Source organism: Strix aluco, chromosome 20 (genome assembly GCF_031877795.1).
Source record: "Strix aluco isolate bStrAlu1 chromosome 20, bStrAlu1.hap1, whole genome shotgun sequence".
Classification (NCBI taxonomy): Eukaryota; Metazoa; Chordata; class Aves; order Strigiformes; family Strigidae; genus Strix; species Strix aluco.
This window is the reverse complement of record NC_133950.1, coordinates 11391852-11413794: the sequence shown is the minus strand read 5'-3', so window position 1 is coordinate 11413794 and position 21943 is coordinate 11391852. Positions and strand designations below refer to the sequence as shown.

General features: G+C 46.6%; 1 protein-coding gene across 2 annotated transcripts in view; it reads right to left on the bottom strand.

Moving 5' to 3' along the window:
* The window catches only part of CFAP77 (cilia and flagella associated protein 77), a 61480-nt gene that overhangs the window by 10545 nt on the left and 28992 nt on the right, over positions 1 to 21943 (bottom strand). For both annotated transcript variants that reach the window (XM_074846261.1, XM_074846263.1), the window contains exons 2-4: positions 14434 to 14533; positions 13654 to 13882; positions 882 to 984 (exon numbers count right to left, since the gene is read on the bottom strand). In XM_074846261.1, the coding sequence (XP_074702362.1) occupies positions 882 to 984; positions 13654 to 13882; positions 14434 to 14533 (432 nt within the window). The remainder of the gene's footprint in view (positions 1 to 881; positions 985 to 13653; positions 13883 to 14433; positions 14534 to 21943) is intronic.

The window sequence follows — 21943 nt, the reverse complement described above, 5'->3', positions numbered from 1 at the left end:
GCATAGTTTGTGATGGCAGTAAGCCCATTGAAATTGGTCATTACCATATTAGCTTGACTCTTCTTTGAGCCATTAACTAATAAAACAGTCATTGGCTCCTTTTAAATGTTATTACAATATTGGTGTGTTTAACAGCACAGCGTTGCACTCTAACAACTGCTGCGGGTGCTGGCATCACACCATGCCAGGATCAGGGCTGGTGCTGGTCCCAGGAACATTTGTTGGTGGTTCCTTTGTTTTGTCCACTGCCACAGGTAACCTGAACAGAGGTGATGCGGTCCAAAGGACAGTCTGCAGGGCTCCTGTCAGGCGAATGACATAAATACCAAAGATAATTTGAAACTTAATTCTTTGTTACAGCAGGGTGTTTTACTATTGTGGTGATGCAAAGAGAACCAGAGCCTCCATTTTGATCGATACCAGGAGTTTACCTGTGACTAGAGGGACACTGATGCAGACAGATGCTTGATGATTGCTAGAATGGTGTGTCTACAGGACAAGTGTCGCCTTTGAAAGGCCTTGGCCAAAGCACTGCTGCCCTGGAGAGCTTGCTCAGCTCCTGTGCATATCTTCAGATACAAAAATACTTAAACTCCCCCCCCCCCCCCCCCCTTCCCTTTTGTCTCTAGAGTATTTTAATGAACACACACATATCTGGATATATCCCACAGCATCACCCCACAGGACATGCTCTTGCTGAAGCCAGGCCCATCTTGGCTGGGAAGCTGCTCATCTTTGTCAGGCTTCACCAGCCTTCTAGTAGTCAGGAAGGATGTCTCCCAGCTGGGAGAAGTCTGTCCATCGTAGGGTAGGACAGTGGGGCTTGTGCCTGGTAGCAGTGCTGTGGAAAGCAAGGGAAAGCACTGAAGGTGTATTATCACCTTTTTCTTTTCCACTCTCAGGGCTGCTGTTAGGGCTCTCTGCTGCTCCATCCACAGCTCCTTGTATTTGTGTTGGAGGAGGTCAGAAAAGGAAGTGCAAGACCTGGAAAACATTGAAAAGACAACAGTATAATCTCCAGGGTTAATACCTCTCTTTACCTCCCCGTGCTGATTCATATCTCCGCTCCTGGAAAGCGTGTCTGGTGAGAACATGAATAAAATCCTCACACTGGGAAAAGCTTTCATTTCTTCAAAGACTCAAACCCACATTGATTTGCAGTTAATACACCACAGCCTGTGATAACCTGTAGCAGGACTGTGCCAGGGCATTGCCCAGAATGGGCACAACCTCTTATAGGGCCTGTATCACCACCTCTGCTGAAGCCCCGGTGTGCTGGAAGGACCATGGAGCACCACAGACTGTGGCTCAACCTTGGGCCCTGCTATGGCTCCAGGAGAGCATTTCCCAGCTGGTACCCGATGGTGGGCAATGAAAGCACTGAACGGGGCCGTGCCCAGAAGCAGAGAGCTGGGCTTTTGCTCCTCTGAGCACCAGGGTGACAATGCAGCTCTGGTTGGGTCCCCTCCAGACTGACACAGCCATGGCAGCTGCCTGGGAAGAACCACTGGGTGCAAAGTGTGTTTTGCTAAATAACTCTGCTTTTGCTATTAAAATATCACCACTGTGGTATACCAAAAAGCTGCAAACAGATGCAATGACGGATTGGATGAGAGGAGTAAGTGCTGTCCTAAGCAATCTGCACAGGGATAAAAATGGACTCAACGCAGATGGTCAGGTGTCTGCAGCAGAAAGGGGAGCTGAAATGCTGAGCCCTGGTCTAGCACCTCAGCTGCACAGACCAGATGTATTTGCCCCCTGAAACAGGGTACCAGGGAGCCTCTTGGCCAGGAGAAGACAGCAGCAGAGACCATGGTTATAGAAAAATAGTAAAAATAAAAGGCAGTTAGTTGTTGGCCAGTGTCCTGTTCACCTGCTCTGAGCTGGCATTAACCTGACCAGCTTGTGGGAGATCTGCAGCCTGAAATTGTTGAGCCTTGCTCCTTGCAAGTGAGGATACTTTAACTTCATCAGCCGCCATGGGAGGCAGAACTGGCAGTGGCAGCCGCAGCAGGGTTCTTGCCTTAAGGACAGCATATCATTTATTGCTGTGGTCCTGCTGCTATTCTTTTCTCCCAGTAGCAAACACTTGAAGGTGATGGAGGACCTCAACCTCAAGTTTTATTGCTCCTTGTTCTTGCACACCTTGCTGGTGAGGGACTTTTCCCATCTCAGCAGCAACCAACGACTGTGGAGCCATTGTCCCCAGCTCTGCTCCCACCTGTAGCCCGCAGTGCCTTCAGCTGCAGCTCCTGGAACAGAAAGGCAGTGCTTTCCTTGCCTCTCCGGATGGACTGCGAGATGTTGGAGACTTGGGCTAACTGCTGGGCTGCTTCTGGGCCATCAGCTCCACCAGGAGATTGCTTTCTGCAAAGAGAGCCCATGTGCCACAGAGTGAGCTGGTCCTTCACAGCTTTTGGCAGGAGTGAGTCCAAAATTGGTAGCAGCCAGCTTTTAGCAGTCTGGAGCATCTTTGACGATCACGGAGGGTGCCGACGGCACGTATGCAAATAGTAACTCTTCTGTTTCTTGTTCCTTCACCCCTGTGGTGACTTTTATTACTTAATTATTGCACACCACATGCTTCAAAACAGCCTAATCTATGGTCGTGTTTTCTAATGATACTAGATGTGCAATCCAGCAATATACATCCCGAGGGGGCATTCATATCAGAGGAGACATCCTTCTGCAGACCTCCTGTTTCATAGATCACATGCTGCAGGGCTTTTCAAGGCTTTGCTTACAAATCAGCTGTGCTGCTCCAGACCGTTATCTGGAGACACCCAGTGCCAAAGGCGACACCAACATTTACCCTTTGTTGTCCCCTCTTCTCTCCCCTCTTTCTCTTCCAGTTTGGCATTTCTTATTGATCAGAGCTGGGCAAAATATTTACAAAGGATAAAAGATGTGGCAAACCTCTAGTCAAGTGTCTTTTTGTCCAGGTGGGTCTTCAGTCTCATTGCATGGTGTAAATTTTGGTATTCCTGGCACAAGCACATGGTGAGCCTTACACATGGGCTTGTTTCCTTGGCCTCTCCCTTTGCCCTCCAAGACAGGAGCTTTCCTGGTGTGCAGGAATAGCAGGTAGGGACACAGAAAAACATTGAGCCTTTGTGTGTAGTGTTTGATTATTGATTTTTGTGGTAGCTGTGTGTGTTTTCACATCTCCATGGAGGTGACTTTTACCATCTCCAGTGGACCAGCCAGTTGGTGACTGATTAGTCCACAGCTGGCTTGTAAGTAAATGCTTGAAAGGACACATTTGGGTTGATGCTCTTCAGAGATCCTTCCCTGCCGTGTGATTAATCGCATTTAAGTCCTGATCCAGCAAAGTATAGAATCATGCCTGGAATGATACATGCATGAACTGCCTCTTTGAAATCTGTGGGAATGGCTTGTGTGCTTAGTTATACACGTAAGCTCTGGCGGGGCTGTAGGACGTGAGGCTTCATCTGTCACTTCCTGCCTGCTTTGAGAGAAATACTGAGAAAGTGGGGAAGAGCAGGGGGTATCAGGTAACGTGCGTTGACTAAGGTTACTGGAGAGATTTCAGTGAGGTGGCTTTTTCTTTGTAGGTCAAATGCTGATCTCATCGGAGTGGATGGGGAATTTTGGCCCCGGTATCGGTGCTGCTTGGCAGCGTGACAGTATTCCTCATTTGCAGCTGGCCTTTGGGAAAACGTCCTCTTGCCTTAGTGTTACTTAAGGACAGGAATGAAGGGCTTGTGTGTTCTGTTTCCTTTTGTCACCCTGCCCAGATGTCACTCCTCTGAACTGGGAGGATTTTGCTGTTATCGTCTGCGGATGCTGTGTGGAGAGCAGGGGAAGCATCCACTGAAAACGCTTATTGAGGATTAAAATCCATCTCATTCAGAGTAACTCAGATCTCCTTGTTTTGGCACAAGCACCCTGCCACAGAAAGGAAAGGGAAAGAAGTTCTGATAGGATGTAACAAATTATTTATAATTGTGGAAAAAATAATCAGCTGCTTTTATAGTCAAATAGGAGCCACTTCTAATGTTGACGTTTCCTAAATATTTTAAAATTTATCTGTGCACATTTTCAGAACTATTATCCTTGAAACAGTTCCTGTCTTTTTAATAGCCTCTCTCTCTAATTTACTTTCAAGAGTCAGGGTACAGACCTAGTTTCAGCTGAAATGACAAGCGCCTGCTAACTTGGTTATACAATGTGGTATGCTAGTCTGCCAGAAATCTCCTGGAAAAGAAGCTGCAGCCTCCTAATAGGCTATTTTACTGTGAAAACAATGTTAAAAAGTATAATAAAGTATTAACAATATTAAAATAAAACAGTGTAGGCCTTAAATGAGCTACAAACTAGTTAAATCTATTCTGCTCAATATGAGCCTTCAGTGCCTTGCAGCTGATACCTCAGAGCTGGGATTTATCTAAAATGAAGGCACCAGGGACATGCAAGAGAAATGGTAATTATAATTTGCAAACATTAGGCTGACACTTTTTTGTGTATGTGTGTATAAATTCTGACAGCTGTGATTTGTGCCATGCCAAATAGTGTTCCACTGGGCTGGGAAGGGCTCCCTTTCTGGCAGGCCATCCTCAGAGCAGCAGCTCATTAAAACTTTGGAGAAGGAGAAGTTGCCGAAAACAGGAAGGCGTCAGAACCATCTGAGGGACTTTTGGTACACGCTTGTTGAAAGGTGTTTGAGAAGAGAGCCTTGGGTCTGACAAACTGGAATTTTAGTACGCCTCTCCGTTCACAGTGGGGCAAAATAATTGGTCATCAGTGACTACTAATTTGGTTTAGTAGCCAGAGGCGTTTTTTTTCTTCCCAGAAAATCAATGACAGTGCCGAGGCCTGTTCAACGTGATTCAGCTCAAGACGGGTCCTCATTTAGCTCTTGATGCTTCTTCCACTGGAGACAGCTATTTTGTTAAAATGAAATTAAAATCTATCTATAATACACGGCTCAGGGAGCAGCACCCGTCAATGCCATGCTGCTCTTGAGGTTTCAAGGTTGTCAGTCTCCCCTCAACCTTATTTTCAAAGGCTTATATATCAACTGAAAAAAAAGGTACTTGGCAAAAGTGGATACAAAGGATTTTGCTCAGGAAAGGGGTTTATATCAGCTTAAAAGGTGCAATCAATTTGAATGCTAAGTTGTGTTGTAAAAGGGTAAAAACTTGACTTGTGACTGCCTTTTTCTTGTATAATTCAATAGCACAGGGGCTTGTAAATATTTTAGCGGAAACTTCAGCCCTTGAATTTTCTGGGTAGCTCTTCAGCCAGTGCAGACGGCTCCTGCAGCATCACCCTGCTGCTGGTCAGGATGGGCTCCGGCGGGGAGCGGAGCGAGGGAGCAGAGGACACACGCGGGCATCGACTCCCCGGTGGCTGCGCAGCTGTTTGGGCTGTGCTGAGAACACTGCTCTGATTTCAGTGGCAGCAGGATCTGGCCCTGCGTGGGTGCTTATGCAACGGATAAATTATATAATTGACTTTTTTTACAGTTGTGGTATTAAAACTGTGTTGCAACGCCACTGCCTATCCTGAAACTTTAACCCTTGAAAGGTTAATGAGGTTTCAGGGGTGTTTAGTCCTTGCTGGTGTCCTTCCACCTAAAATGATGTGCTTTTGCTGCACAGCTGGGATCTGTCTTTGGGGTCTTCAGTCCACAGGGGAGACAGCCCCAGGGGGCACCACCTTTGTGTTCCTTTCTTGTGTACTTTGTGATGGGAAGGATTTGTCCTGTGGTAGTAGTGTCCATACAGAGATCTACCCCTAGTTTGTGGCTGGGTCAGCTGAACCAGCTCCCAGCAGCTCAGTTTCTTATTGGGAACCAGTTTGGCTTCCAGAGCAGGGCTCCTCGGTGTGGCTAGCACAGATTATCTTCAGCAAATAAAGCATAAGCTGGGGTCTGTGATTCTGCTCGGGGCCTTGGGGTACTGCCAACGGAGGCAGCGGTAAGGCATTAATGCTCAGGTCCCTCTGCCCTGAAAGGGGGCTGATAGCACAGGAAAATTCTGATTACAGTTCCCTTGTACTGCTATATTGTCTCCCTTCCTCCCTCGTTACTGATGGGCTGGAGCTAGCAATCTATCTACCATTAATTTGTCTCTGTGTAGCCCAGCAGGAATCTGGGGTATGATTACAGCTCTGGCCCTTGTGTGAGAGCCGGCAAGGCCCCGGCATCCCCCTGCAAACTGCCTGGCTCTGCCTTGCCTTAATTGTTCCCCTTTGGCCGGTGGACCTGTCTCTTCTAACAAGGGCAGTGAGGAGGGCCGAGGTAATTGAAGCACTTAGCCACACTCCCAAGCATTGCCTCCTGCAGCTAATTAGGAAAGAGGGCCGCTGGGCTCTTCGTTATTTCTTTTAATTGTTTGTGGGTTTTGCATAACAGTGAATGGCAGAAGAGGGATGTGCAGTTAGTGGTGAATTCTTGACTTTGAAATTTGTATAAAAGGTCACTTACAATTTGTTAACGCTTTCACAAGAGTGAATTCAATTAGCGGCTCCGGCAGTCCCTGCACACACCTGCGGGTGTGTTTTAAGGAGAGGGAGAGATGGCAAAACAAGCAGGGCGTGAATGTAAAGGCTAAGAAGCTTGTGGACTATACAGTAAAGTTATAGGCCCCTTACAGCTTTATGGTCCTCTAAATAGGTCCTGGCAATAAACCCATGGAGAGGCCTGAAAGATCATTTTTAAATGATCTCCACTTGTCCTCACTTTCCATTAAACACTGACGAAAATAACAAGAGAAAAATTGGTAGAAAACACTCAGGGACCAATTTTTTTTGCAGTCTTTGGGCTGGCAAAACTCTCAGTTGAAATAGTGAGTCTTTCACCCACGCAGCAGCTGCAGGATCTGTGCTGTCAAAGCACTGATTACTCTGAATTTCTGAAGCTTCTTTACAATCCTTGTAATTTTGGATGAGGAAATAACAATATAAATTATTTCACCGTGGGCAACCAATGAGGCAGTGGCTTCTTCTAAGTGTCAGAGGATCTGTTATTTTGCTCAGAGGGCTCGTATGTATAGAACAGTAAAAAGAATAAAATCCATTGTAAACATGCACTTTAAAAGATTTATCAGATGCTCATAGCTGTACTTAGGAGTACACATGGTTACAAGAGCACCAATTTGCTTTACTATTCCCTCCCAGGCCAAGAGTGAGATGTATACTTGTAACGGTCCTAAATGTACACATGGAAACATGTGTCTTGTAGTGAAGATACCAAGCCAGCTCTCACCCATTAAATAACTGGCTTCACAAGCTGGAATTTGTGCATTAGCGTTGATTTTTTTTTTTTTTTTTTTTTTTGGTCTGGAGATACCCTTTGGCTGACTTAATTGAAGATTTAGATTTGTCTTCAACACATTTGTCTACTGACTGGAAAGCTGCTGCTACCCTCTGAGAAATTCAAGTGGGATGTGATTACGGGGCAGAGCTATTCTGCCTGGAGGTCCCAATCCGTGTCTGAGAGTGAACATTGCTCAGTCTGCAGCCATCAACAAATGCAAAACATCCCGATGAGTGAAAAACCAAGAAAAAACCCCCACAATGCTGAGCAAAACAAATCAAAGAGCAAGGTCTTCCCCTTGACCTCCATCCCATGCTTGAATTTCTCTGGCTGGGTGGGAACATTACTTCGTTTGAAAGGAAAAGATGTCAATGAGGGCTGAAAAGATTTGCTGTCACAAAAAGGATTCCGTGGTTATTTCCCCCTGACCCAGGCTTTCATTGCACAGACTGCAAAAGCAGAAGTTTGCAAGGGAAAAAGTCCACTTGTGGCAAGTAGTTTTAGATGGTAAAAGTTTTGGAAGAAATTTTTCAGCCAGCTGTAAAGAGATAAACCCACAGACAACAGCCAGTCTGTGTGACAGAGTATATTACTTTCCTATTCAGTGCAATGCAATTGGTAAAAAAGGGATCTAAATCTGTTCTTTAGATCTTTTTTTTTTTTTCCCCAGCTCTGTGGCTGACATGCAGGACCTGAACCTTATGCCAAACCATGACTTGGCTGTTTATTTTCTCTTAAGCTGGGAGCCTGAAGTAGTCAGAAACTGTTACAACTGCAGTAAATAACTACACTGAAGGAGAACCAGTATCTTCACGGTGCACTCAGGATTTTTTTTTTGAAGGGGGTAACAGCTCTTTCTGCCCAACTAGATGCTGTGGCCACCCGGGCATAAGGCAGCACTATCCAGGCAGATGTGGCTGGGAGCTCTGCAGTAGCTACTGTACTCACGGCGATGCGAGCACATACCCAGCCTGGGACGTCTCCAGTAGAAGAAAATTATTCTTGAAATAGAAATTCTTATCTTAGTGATGTGAGAACGGTGGCAGATACACAGAGTGCCTTTTGCTGTGGAACTGGATAGGATATGCAATTATCTGAAGTGATGGGAGTCCTCTATATTTTAACTTGGTTGCATTTTTCTGGTGCCTTCAGCCTCACAATGATTCCAGCCACTGTGTTATATTTTTACAATTTGTTTTGTCAGTGCTCAGATTTTTTTTTCCTAAAACTTTTGTTTGCCCCAGTCTTTTGAATTTTAAACTCTGTTTGGCTTCCAGTGATCGTGGGTCAGATGTGGGCTTGCTGTAATAATCATCTTTCTTGCCTGTCCAGCTTTTCCTGGTGGGTTCTTTCCAGGAACACCCTCAGCTCTTCAGTATTGTTTTTCTGACATACCTTTGCAGCTGGTCTATAGCTAGATTAGCTTTTTTTCCTAGGGCCATATATTAATGTCTTGAAATGTTCTTTAAGTGCCTCAAAAATAAACCCACCAGTGCACTCTGTGTGCCAAAGAGATGCTGGAAATATCTCAGCACCTTTTGGGCAACTTTCTAAACTTTGTTCTGGCTGTGTGCAAACAGCATGGACACTTTGGGTGGAAAGGCCACTTGCAAAGCAGAGCATGAGCACCGCAACCTCCCCTCTTGGGGAAGGTGAAAGATAAGGACAGAGCAGCCAGTTAAGCCCAGAAGCTGCAAGGATAGCCAAGGTAACAGCTGAGCTGCTAAAGGCCAGTGAGACAACTGTCAATGGAGCCTTAGGACAATTGCAAATGATACAAAGAAAAGGGGAGGTACTGGATAACTGATGCCCTTGGCCAATTGTAACAATTTGAAGAAGAGAGATTGCTGTGACCAAATGCTTTAGAGAGGTGAGTTTGCTGTAGGAACATGGTGAAAGCAGCTGCCAAAGGATTAAGACCAGTTTTAGAGGATGGGAGGTGAAATGGTAGGAGGAGACGAAGTTAGAAGGAAAATGGGATGTAAAATTCGGGAAAGGGATGGTTGAAGCGAAGGCAGACAGTAGGGGGGGACCCGGCAGGAGACATGGGGATGACAGAGTGCCAGGGAAATCCTGCCAGCACACCCAAGGTCAGCCCAACCTACAGGCCAACTGCCAAGTGGATGGCAGCACGTTGGAGGCAGGGTTATGGCCGTGCAGGCTTTGAAGGAGGTACAGGTGTAGAATGGCTGAGAATGGCACAACTGTGCAGTCCTTGTGTCCAGGAATACGTTCTGGGACATAGTACGCAGAATTAGGAAACTTGTGCTACTAAGAGGCAAATGAAAGCTTTTCTCTAAAAGCAGCCCTAGAAATGCTGGACAGTGTGTTCATGCTGAGGATGCACTCTGCACTGCAAGCTCCTGGGGAGAAAACTTGTGCTTGGGGTACTGTATGCTGGTATGTTTTGGCTTCAAATTCCTTGTGTGACCTTGTGCAAATCAATATAATCTAAAACCTAGCTGTAGATAGAATCCATATCTTCGTGCTTACTTCTAGTTCCAAAAATGACCATTTAATGTCTGCTAATTTCAGTGCACAGTGAAATTCAATCAGAAAAGCTGGTTAGGAGGATAAATGTGTGTCTGGTCATCTATTGGGGTTTTCAAATGCACCTTGAATAACAAGCTGTGTTGACACCAGTGAAGATCCTGGAGGCCTTCACAGACCCTCAGTGTCTTTAGATCTCCGGTATCAACAACACCCAGCCCACTCAGTGCCCTGCATCCTCCCTCTTGTAAAACAAGGTCATTACACAAAGAGTATGGGGTTTGAATACACCTGTTAGTAGTACTGTGGTGTGGGGTTATTTTAAATTAAAGGATCTAGGACTTGGGTCCAGGAGGACAGCAACCCTATTCTGCACACATCTTACAGTTGTGTAATGTGGCATGCACAAAGCACGTGGATGGGGATGGTTTTAGCTCCTGGAAGGGGAGGTATTGCCAATGATGGGCATTTTTCCTTGAAAGAAAACCTGTAGACCTGTTTGCGGTGGGGATGAGGGCTGGGGCGGGTGAAGCTGAGCGTGCATGCACGGTAATGTGGTCGTTACCCCAGTGCCTGCACTCAGTGGACACGTGCTCTCTTGCAAATTGTGGCTTGCACAAGGCAGCTCTTGTAGAGATCAGAAGCTGGAGCACGAATCAGGGGAGCCTGACTGGAGGATGCCCCATGGGGGAGGCTGGGACCCTACCACATCCTCGTTACCGCTGACCTTGGCACGAGCGCTGCCTGCTGATGGATCGGCTACGGAGCTGGACAAGACCCTGGGGAACCACTGTATTATCTATTATCGTCCCATCAGTGCCTCCCCTGACCCCTCCCAGCTCTGAATGCCACAGGCATCAGGGAGGGAATAAATCTCTGTCTGATACTGAGAGAGAGAAGGGAGCGAGAGCAGGAAAAAGGAGAGATGAAAAATGTCCTTTTTATGACTCTCACAACAAAGCTGGCCACATGATTCGTAGCAAACATTTCTCTGGGAAAAGGGAGGGAGAGAACGGGGGAGAATCAGCAAAAAAGCAGAGCTGCTTCTCTCCCCTGGAAGATGCCCATGGGGAATTAATAGAGGGGTATGGGTGACCTTTGAAGGTAAATATCCCAGGAAAGGAAAGGGGCCTCAGAGCTTCAGAAAGCTCACTCCAGTGTCTGACGCTGCCTTGTGAAATGCTCCATGCAGCACACGTCCACCATGAACGGAAAGCAGAGGCATAAGCCATCGGCCGTGCTAGAGGGAGCAGCAGGGCCAGGGAGTGATTAATAAGGCACTAATAGCAACCACAGCATTTGTGTTCATTTCTATGTGGGATGATCCAGGAGAGCTCGTACTTGTGAGCCTGGGGAGAACTCCTGACCTTGCTGTCTTTAGGAGACAGGAGCCTTTAGCAGTGCAACCCAGGGCCTGAGAAGGGGCTGGAAATATGTTGCCAGGGCTTGGGAAGCCGCCTGCACATTACCCACTGACAGCTGCAAGACCACAAATGTGTTCCTGTGACAGCCACTGAGTTGTTTGGGCCTTATAACCCCCTGTGCTGCTCTTCCCAGGGAGGCAGCCCAGCCCTGAGGCTGCGTGCTGGCAATGCCAGCTGTGCAGAACTCCTACAGTGCTGTGGGTGCAGACTGGGAGGGTTCGTGCTGGCGTTCTGGGTGCTGTCCCAGAGCATCGCCATCATGGGGCAGAGTGGCTGCAGCCACTTCCAGTGCGATGGGAAGGCACCTTTGCTCTCTGGCCTTCCCAGCTGTGCTGTCTGTGCTCCGCCTTGGGCTAGGGAATGACATGAAGGTTCTGTTCTTGCTGAAAAACTTCACTGTGCCTGAGATGTTTATCAAAGTTGGCCTTCCTAAAGGCAAGCAAGTGCTTGGAGTCGTGGAAAAAGACTGTATGCCACCGTTCTCTTCGTCTGCCCCCAGAGAAGCATATATTTCAGTTGTGAGTGCCCTCCCAATTAGCAGCACTACGAATGCAGTCGTACCAGGCTTAGAGTCCAAAAGCAGGAGCAACTTAAATCCATCGACAACCAAGACATTTTTAACAGGGCGGGTCTTGCTGAACCTGGCCAGCTGTGACTAGGGACAGGCTTGGGCTGGGGAGTGCTCACCAAAGCTGGTATCTTTAACTTGCCAGTCATGGGAAAGTGTGTTAAATTCCCACTTTTACCAAAATAGCTGTAACAACTCCTTGGTAATCCCAGTAATTTGATTTTGTCTATAACGTGCTTTTAAAGTAAAGGGATAAATACAATCAGTCTGCATAAAAGGTAGCTATTAAGGAGCAGGCAAGTTGTACAATAATAACTTTAAATTAAAAGCCCTTTCCCACTACTTCTGCTGTTGTGGGTCTGCAGATTTTCCTTAAAACTTTTGAAACGTGTCTAGACTTCTTACAGGCAGCCATTTAACCTCCGTTTATGAAGAAATAAAGCAAAATTGATGTTGATTTTGGTCTACATTGGGGGATACTTTTGCAACATAAAAGCCCTTTTGCCTGCAATTTGCAGAGCAGCCCTGTCACATTGGTGAGGGCTGATACTGATAAAGATAAAGCTTTATAGCTGGGGCATTTGCGGCTAACAGCAAGCTAATGCTACATTTTCATTTTGATGCAATTAATGTTAATGTCTGCTACGAAAATTGTCATTAAATACCATTTTAAAATCCATTCAATTTGCATATGCAAAGCCCATTTACTATCATGTAAAATACACGGTGCTGTTCATCATGTCTTTTCTCTAGAATTTGTAGCTGTTATTTTTCTGGTAGTGATTATTATCCAGCTCTTAAAATGAAACCTAATGTCTGGTCCAGACCTGCACAGAGCAAGAAAACCCTCTGTGCTCCAGCAGCAGCGGGGCTGCTTCGGAGCCCCTTTCAGAGGCTTTGAGCACTTGTTTGTGCTGGACTCACACTGGCTTTTCTGGACCACTGTGCTCTCCAGCCTGCCCCGCGCTCCCATGAAGGACAGGCAGTGGAAGGACCTCGAAGTCAGTCTAAGGTGCCAGTGTTCTCCCCTGCAGACTCCTTGTTGCCCAGTTCCTCATGAGAAAGCAGCACAGCAGACGGTTGGGAACTGGTACATGAGAGGGACGTTAAAGGGGTCACTTCTCAATGCTGTACCTGTTTGACCTTCAGGCAGGGCTCATGTATGCTGGATGCTTTTGTAAAAGTCTGTTGGAAGACACTGTGATGCAAAACACCTAACCTGGTGTGAAGCCTTAAACATCCTGCTGCATTGCAAGGGATGAATGGGTAGGCGTATGCTTTTTTAGAGGGGTTGTTTGGGGAGTAGCAGGTACCAACTCCTCTCCAGTCCTTGGGAGGGAGCCCAAGCAAGTGGAAGAGAGAACAGTGAAAAGTTTTTTGGTGGGGTTTGGCTTTTTTTTTGCCTCCATCTTGCTGTACTTACCAGTTTCTGCCCAATGCAGGGTGATGAACTAACAAGTGGGAGAATGAGATAAAGAACTTGACCTGATCCTTAACTGCACCATAGTATTCCAACCAGTGCAAACAGGTAGAAATGCTGTTGCTCTGATTTTCTGACCCTGGAAAGCCATTATTCTGGCTTTACAACTATTCATGTTCCTTTAAGTTAAAGGTTTGGCATTGAATGTATTTTTAAGAGGTTCCAAGCCCTTAGTGCCACAGGAGAAATGGGCACGTGTTGTGGCATGTACATTAGATATAGGTGATTGTCTGACACACATGTGCAATCTGACAAGGAAGTGATGCTGTGACTCGGTTGCAGTATGTCCAGCTTCAGGACACTTTTGCTCTGGGGACCGTGCTAGCTGAGATGTGGGGGAGGTGTAGATGTGAGGATAGGAGAATGAGGATTCTTCATTCTGAGAAGGGCCCCAAGCCTTCCCCCTTACCGTGTTGTGATGCCATAAGTCAAGTCTGCAGGTACTTCAGGAGGACATCTCTTGAAGTGACGGTGTTCCTCGTTTTTGCGCCGAATATCCTTGGCCTTGTAGTACAAATTAAATTCATGGGCTGTGGTATAACCGGCCTTCAGAGCACCACGGTTCATGGTGATAAAGTCTCGGGGCATCTTCTGAACTAAAACAGTTCTGGGCTTTACTGTGTTCCAGTGGCCTATTGCTGGAGATGGAAGGAAACATGAGAGGCAAAGAGAAAAAGATCAGGCATCTTGGGTAACTGACTTGGGAAGGCAGGCTGATGTTAGTGCACCACGCACAAGGGCCTTGCATGTATTTTGCCATGGCTTCACTGTGGAGTGACTTTGTATCCTAACCCACTGCATTTCATATGGGAGCATCTTCCATCTGAATCGGATGTCTTCCCAGCCTCCACCCCGGCTTGTTCAACAGGTTTGATTTCACAGGGGAATTGTCCCTGAGAGCACAAAGCAGGAACTCAAACAAAGTTATGAAAGTGGCCATGTATATCACCCTTTGCAGGTGCCATACCCCTCTCTGCCTGGGCTCTGTGTGATTCTATAGAAGTTTCCAATATGATAGAGAAACTTTACAAGTCACTACACAATTTGGGTGGTATTAACGAAAGTGGGTGAATGTTGGTGTTCACCTCCAGCTCAATGAGAAGTATTGAAGAGTGCTGGGAAGGAGAGAAGAGTCCCTACTAGCATTAGGACTTCATTGTAGGTCTATATTTTAGTGGCGGTGTCATACCTTCAGGGACTCCTCCGTCTGTCCTGTGGATGTACAGCCCATATGAAAAATCAAAGCCTGGCAGGGTGTAGCAGCTTCTCTGGGGCTTCCCCAGTTCTGCCTGCAGAAGAGTGAAGTTAAAGGAGAAGTGTAAAGAACCTTCCTGTTAAGCTAAAGCCCCTGAAAATAAAAACTTGTAACAGAACATGGCCACAAGTACCAGGAAAGGCTGTGACTCCACTTGGCAAGGGTTTGAATCCCACTGCACAAGTGAGTGCCACAGTGCAAAAGGAGAACTCACAGCTCTGATGCTTCACCAGAGCTGAAGCCTGAGGGATGCTGAATTTCACACAAGTTTACCTGAGTTATAAAGAGACCCAGCCTTGCTGGAAATAGGGATCCTGACTCAATATCTATGGACTTGGTCTCCTTATTGTGCTAATGTCTCCTTTGGCTGGGATGCTCAGCCATGGTGTCTGCTGCAGAGACTCTGCAGCTAGTCTTAACTTTCCTTTCAGTTATTTCCTTTCCAAGTTGTGCATCCTCCTAGAAAAATGGTGTAAACTTCCCCAAGCACGATCACATTGCCACACCTGCCCGGGATAATCAAGACGCAAGGCATGTTGTAGAGGGAGGATACGGCGGACGAAGAAGGGGGAGGAGAGCCTGGGGTTTATAACACAGAAAAGAACTTGAGCTCAATAACCTCATTTCTATTTAGTTTTAAAATGAACTCTTCCCCAGCCCATGTGTGTGCCAGCCTGGTGGTGTCTGTGGGATTAACTGACCTCTCCTCACCCCTTTGTCTCTACCCTCCCATCTCCATGGTGAAGTCACTGCAGGGTGTGTGTGTCTTGAAACCTTATTGCTGCTTGAAAGGGAGGCGGCAGAGGAGGGAAAGGGCCTGGCAGCCTGGGTCTGAGTGTTCCTGCTAGGGGAAGCTGGGCTGGCGTCAGGCAACAAGTCCCCCGGAGCCCTGAGGCATGGTGTGCGTGCTTTGGGACAGGTTATTTTCCATGGGAAGGGTGTTGGAGGAGCTAGGGGGTTGTAGGTGTTGGCAGGTCTTGTTGGGAGAATGAAAGTGCTGAAACCCTACTCTAATGCTTCTCAGGGGTGAATCATTGAACATTAACATTGAGATGACCATTATTATGCTCCAGAGTGAACACTCTCTGGATCAGGAGATGCTGAATCAAATTCAGCCCTTTCTGCAGGGATTGAGTGAAAAGAGCGAGGCTGAAAATGAACCACCTCCAGCTTGTCATTATGGCAGGTTGAGGCTGCACAGTGGTCGATAAGGGATGCTGCTTACTGGATCTGCTTGTATAGGAACATCATCCAAACCCAAATTTATGTTCTGCTCCCAGCCAGCACCATGCAAACAGCCACAGCTCTCCTGCCAGCCTGGTGGCCCCTTTCCAGTGTGCTGTTAAAGGGTACTCACCAAGTGTGCATGATGCTGCCGAGCAGCTTGAGCTGTTCTGCATCATTCTCAGCTCAGGCAAAACTCTCACTGAGCCAGTTTTGCCTGGAGAGCAAGGGTTAGTAACCCCTGCCCAAAACAGGTACCTTTGCAGAGGGCTCTGTGTTGAGGTCTCTAGAATGTGCTCGTAATTCCTCAAACTTTTTCTCTTGGAGCTATTTTTTTGTGCATTCAGTTTGGAGTTTCTCAGCTCCTGTCTCTATATGCAGCTACATAAAACCTTAAAAGCACGCAGTGGCTGTGGCGTTGGGATCCTCACCAGCGTGTCCAGGGGTGAGATTGTGCCTGCTTGCTTGAGCAACTTGTCCATGTTGTGACAACGGGTGTGCTCCTTTGCAGATCCTGGCAAGCTGGCTGGCAGCTTTGCCAGTTTGTGATCACAGGGCCTGCAAGTGATGCTTTCAGGTAAATCCAGGGTCTTGCTTCTCAGGTCTGGGAGGGAGGTGCTTCACCTTAGTCCCGTTAAATCCATGCACTTGTGACACTATAAAGCAGCTGTGGTATTCCCACAACTCTGAGGAGCACAAGTTCACCAGAAAACAAATTTTCTGGGCTTGCTAAGATCCTTTGATAAACTTGAAAACCTCATCAGGGTCTTTGTCCTGTGCGAAGCTACAGATCCTTTGTTGCAAACAGACCTTTTTGAAAGCAATCGACTCGGCTGCCTGATACAACCTGTGTGTAACATGGCTGCATTCCCCCAGCTGCCTCCCATGAACTGCTACCAGAGGAGGGGACTGTCCCTTGCAGATGTGTCCAGCACCGAGCACGATGGGAGTGAGCCGGCTTTTAGTGCTGCTGCAACTGAAATATCACACAGCAACGCTAAACCATATGTGCATGCTGTGTGTGAGCTGGGGAGCTCGCACACAGCGTATACACCGGTGCCAGGGATGATAAAGTAGCTTTCAGTGCTGATCTTTCTCCTGTATTTACAGGCATTTGTATGCTAGCTATTTTTAGATTAGTTGTCACTGATATACAAGGGAAATGGTGCAATGTTCCTCAGATGCATGAGAAAAGGCTTTTTCCAGGGGCCACGTTCTGATACCAGATCAGCTAAGTGAGGTCAGAAATCTGCTATGATGGCAAAGGTGTGGCAGGTGGGAGAAAATTGCTGAGAAACTGCAGGAAAGGAGAGAGGTTTGTAACCTGTGGCAAAGCTGCTTCCAGACCTTTGAATGCAGAACTCTGTAGAATGGAAGAAATTATGGGATTTAAAGATTCCTTTTTGTAGAGCTCCTGAAGTTAACACAGTTGGGTGTTTACTTCGTTGCAAAATGAGTGCACGCTGTTTCCTTTTATGATCAGGTGGCATTTTACAGTCACTTTGCACTGAATAAATAAAGCTGAAGGTGCTGGATAATTAATTAAAAAAAAAAAAAAATCTGGTCCAATATGTTGAACATGGAGAGAACCTGTGCCTGAAGAAAATCAATGGACTCAGAGGACTCTGGTCATCTGCCAACATCTCTTACCCACAAAAGCAAAGAAGGGGAAGGAGGTAGCAGGAATGAATCTTGCTAAGTGTAATCCAAGATTACAGCCCTTCTCATTCATAAATTAGCAAAACGCTGTGGCAACCTCATGGGCTGGTTTAATTTGTTTGTCCTGGGGCACTGTAGATGTGCTGTGTCATAAAGTGGTGGGGAGAGCGAGCCAAAGTTGATGCAGAAGGTCCCTTTTTTCTTCCCCAGCTCCAGCACTGTTTCTGTGTTCAGGTTTAGCCTGTCACAAAGCTGCTTGGCTGGAATACAGATCTGTCTGACAGCTGTGCCCATCAGCAGACAACTTCATTAAACCTCATTAAGATGTCATTTCTCTGCCTTATTTCCCACCTCTTGGCTCTAATTAAAACCGTCTCTCTCTGCATCCCAGGCGGTCCTAATTTTCTCTGGGTACCTTCTGCAAGTTTTCTCCCTTTACGACCTCAGTGAGGGAAATCTGGCATCTTAAATACTGTTTATCCAGCCCATTCGGAAAAGGCAACTCTAGACTTTTTCCCGAAGCATTCCCAGAGCATCCTGCAGAGATCATCACCTCCTCCCAGGGCTGCGAGAAATGTGTGCTGAGGCTTTGTTTGCGCTCTCAAACTGTCTTTAAGGACTCAGCTTATGCATTCATCCTTTCCCCTTGGACATGATAATTTTCACGGTTGAAGCAGGTGTGTCTGAACCAGGTTTGGAGGGTGCCATGCTCAGACTGGCTGCAGCACAGCAGTGGAGGTGTTTGATCAGTGAGGATCCCCTGGTCGGCTGAAGAGCGAGTGGTGTTGGGTGTATCGAGCTCCCTGGCCTTTGCCAGGTACTTTCTGATTTGTGCAGCCCTGGATTTGTATTTGAGTGCCTAATGGTGTTTGAAAATTTTTGCTGTGAGGGAAGAGGAAGGCTCAGAAATGGGTCTGTTTATAAGAGGTGGGTGTGTTGCAAAGGTGTAAGGAAGAACAAAACCTTTACGGATTCCAGGTTTTGTTGCAAGACATATTTGTGTTTCATCCCTTGGTATTTATGGCCCATCGACACACAGCATCAATTTTCTAAAGACAACTGATGCTGCGAGAGAGGTAGGAGACATGTCTGTGCGGAGATGTACAGCGAGGGATGGAGGCATGGATTTTTAATCCCTGCATCTAAGGCAGCCCTCCACTGGGAGGGAATGCTGGTCAAATCCATGAATCCTCTCTGCTCCAACTCAGCCGGGGCTGCCCCGTCCCCTCCTTGATGGTTCTGCGCTGTGGACACCTGCAAACCCCACGCCGGTGCATTTTCAGCCTGCCAGGCCCTGCTTCCTTCCCTACCTTCTGTTCCCCTTTTCATTACACCCCCTTGTACAGTAAAGCCTCCCGTCACGCTGCCATTACTATTATTATTGCAGATTTACTGCACTTGCAGAGTGAAGTGATTGCAGTGACAAGGCCCAGCATTTTTCCCTCCTTCCCCCCGCGACAGCTTGAAATCAAGCCCTTCATTTGCATTTACATGATCTTGCTGTGCAGCTTATGAGATCGGGAGATTTATTTGCTACTTAGCTTGATGTTTGATTACACTCTAAGAAGGCAGTGAGCTACAAAGTGCAGGGATACATCAGAACTGAGCTACTGAAAGCCTCTGGGGGACAGTAACTCAACATCAGGTTTAGGTAGATGAGAAAGGGAATGTTCAGTGTTTTGAGAAAGGCAAATTTGATCAGACTCTTATTTTTTAAAGGTGGAGGGAAAAAAACTTACTTTCCCTCTCTCACAAAAAATGGTTGGGAAAACAAGAATGTTATAAAAACGCACCTGAAAATCTGGATTTGTTAGTGCAGAAGAAATCCTAGCAGGGGCTGGTGGCTGCTGGGCTGCCTGCCGCTAACTGCTTGTAACTTCCAATCCCAAGAAGATTATTAATAATAATAAGCTGGCACTTACCTTCGAAGATTTTCATAAAGTCAAAGGAAGTTTTGCTTGATGGACTACAAAATCTGGCCCTGATTTATTAAGCTTCAAAACATGCCACTGAGCATAAATCCTGCTGTAATAATGGGGAAACTGAGGCAGGGAATTAATGGGCCCATGCAGGACAGCAAAGGGAATGGAGTTTGGGCTGGGGAGAGAAGCGAAGCAGACCGTTCCGGTACTCGTGTTCAGAGTGAGAGACCAAATTATTATAGTGTTCCACAGCAGGGTGAGAATCTTTCAGAGAAAAGGGTGGTGGTTGGGCAAACTGCTGCCCTCAGAGTCAGGAACGGTAAAGCTCAAGGATCTTACTGTGAGTCTAACTCCCTTCATTGCAAATACTCCAGACAGGGTTAGAGACACTGCTAACCCAGAGAGTGCCTACACACGCAGTCCACACTAACCTGTGCTCCTGACTGACCTGCACTGGGAGCTGTAGCCTTATTTAGATACAAGTGTCAGTCTGAATTTGAAAGATTTTTCCCCTCTAGAAGCTACATTTTGCGTAACGCCGGCAGCAGAGGACTCCGAGGAGGGGTGGGACACAGGCGTCTCCTCACTGCGTTAGATACGGCGGTTAGATAAAGCAGACAGCACTTCCAGCCCAAAGCTCTACCTACCCAACCCCAGACACCAGCCTGCCCCTTCCCATCTTCTCTGCTCACGGTGGGGCTGTGACACCAACAATTGAGGGCCACGCACACGGGTCCCCGACACAGAAACCCATATCTAAGGAAAGACACCCGCTGTCTGCTAGAGTAGTTTTGCATGTGAACTGTTTGTACTTAGCTTTTAGTCTTGAAAATTGCTATGAGATATGCTATTACAATTAATCATTGAAGACTTAAGAAAGAGTATACCCCATTACATAAAAGACTCCAGCGATGATCTTTATCCAACTTGTAAAATGGGCAGACTTGATGCGACTGAATAATTTTCCTCTCATCTGCACAAAATCATGAATGCAAGTCATACTTTGAGCCTGAAGTGAACATTGCGAGACCAGCCTATAATTACCAAAACAGAAAAAAAGAACAGCATTTTCTAATGAATGACAAGCCACTAGGTGGAAATCTAATTTGGTCTAATTAAGCAGCCTTTGTGAGGATTTGTCTTTAGATGAAAAGAGGGAGCCAAAGAGATCTAAATGCAAATGAACTCTATCATTTTGGTTTTAAAGGGCCAGACAGATATTAAAGTATTTGTGTACACAATATTTTTATTTGTCTTCATGAGTGTATTCACCTTCTAATTTTCCATTGAAAAATCCTGTTTGCCCCAAAATTCTGGGACTCTGAATACTAGTCACTGTTGAGTTAGAAGATAACGTGCTGTTACAGGGACAATTTTAGCAGTAGTGTATCACAACTGTTAAAATTGCCTTTTTCTGTAACAGGATTGCTTCTTTCTGCTGTTTGGTTTTGGAAAAAAAAAATGCTTTTTGCTAGGGAGTCAGATCCCAAGTCTGCTGCTGTCGGTGTGTGGCACCATATAACTCTCGGGTCTTTTGGGGCACCTGCTGGACCCTGAGCTCCTCCTCGGCGCCTCTGTGTCAGTATGAATTACTTCAGCACTGATAAATCACCAACACCTTGCCCAGTTGTGCTATTTCTGCTGATTCTGCCGACAGTTTCAACGCTGGAAGCAGGAGCCCACGTACAGCCCCAAAGGCTGAGACTCACCGAGGTGTTTGACTATAATTGAGATGGAAATATTGAAAATGATCTTCTCCTGCTCTATTAAATCTGCTCCTGACTTTAAGATAAATTTGTGTCTGTGTAAGGTTTCGTGCCAGCATTGAAGGTCAAAGAAGCATATGTGTTTCTGTAGTGGGTGTCACAGCTTGTGAAGTTCACATCAGGCTCCGCTTGCTTGCAAGCCCTGAAGAAGCAGTGTGGTTTGTGGTCATAAGAAAAAGCTGCTGGCAGGAAGGACAGGTTATTCGGGCTAATCGAGGACGGGTGCAGTTTACAGTTACTGCTAGACTGAGGTCTTACCTGTGCCTGATCATTCTTGAGCTACAACGGCTCTGCACCTACTAAGAGGCAGAGTGAGCCTGGGAGAGATTTGAGGACATGCAGAGAGGTTTGGTACAGCATGGGGTGGCCCTGGAGCAGCTGAATCCTTGCTCTCCCTATAGGCAACACCAGGGGAAAATGGAGTGTATATGGACAGATCAGGGTGGGAAAAGCAGTGGAATAATTCTGTCTTTGTGGCAGCAGTTCTGGGGGCTTTGGGGAGAATGCGGGCAGAATAGTGCATAACACCTTGACAAAACCCACTATTTTAACATCTTTGCATTTGACTCCCCAGAGAGATATGGGGTGTCCAGAGAGTGGCTGGGAAGGGTGTAGTGGGGTTGTAATTTCCCAGAGAACCGCAGCCTTGGGGATACCCACTGTGTTGCAAACCCTGAAGTCAAATTCTGCCAGGGAATGCTTTTGCTCAGTGTCTGTTGGCTTCAGTGGGAGCACTGAGGTTTAGCTGAGAGCAGGATGTGGGTTATCTGAGGATGAGAAGGAACATTCCTTAAATGTTAAAGAGATGGGACAATATTTTTTTTTTAAAAAAAAAAAGTTTCTGTCCTCTTCCAGCAGTTATGACCTTTTCTC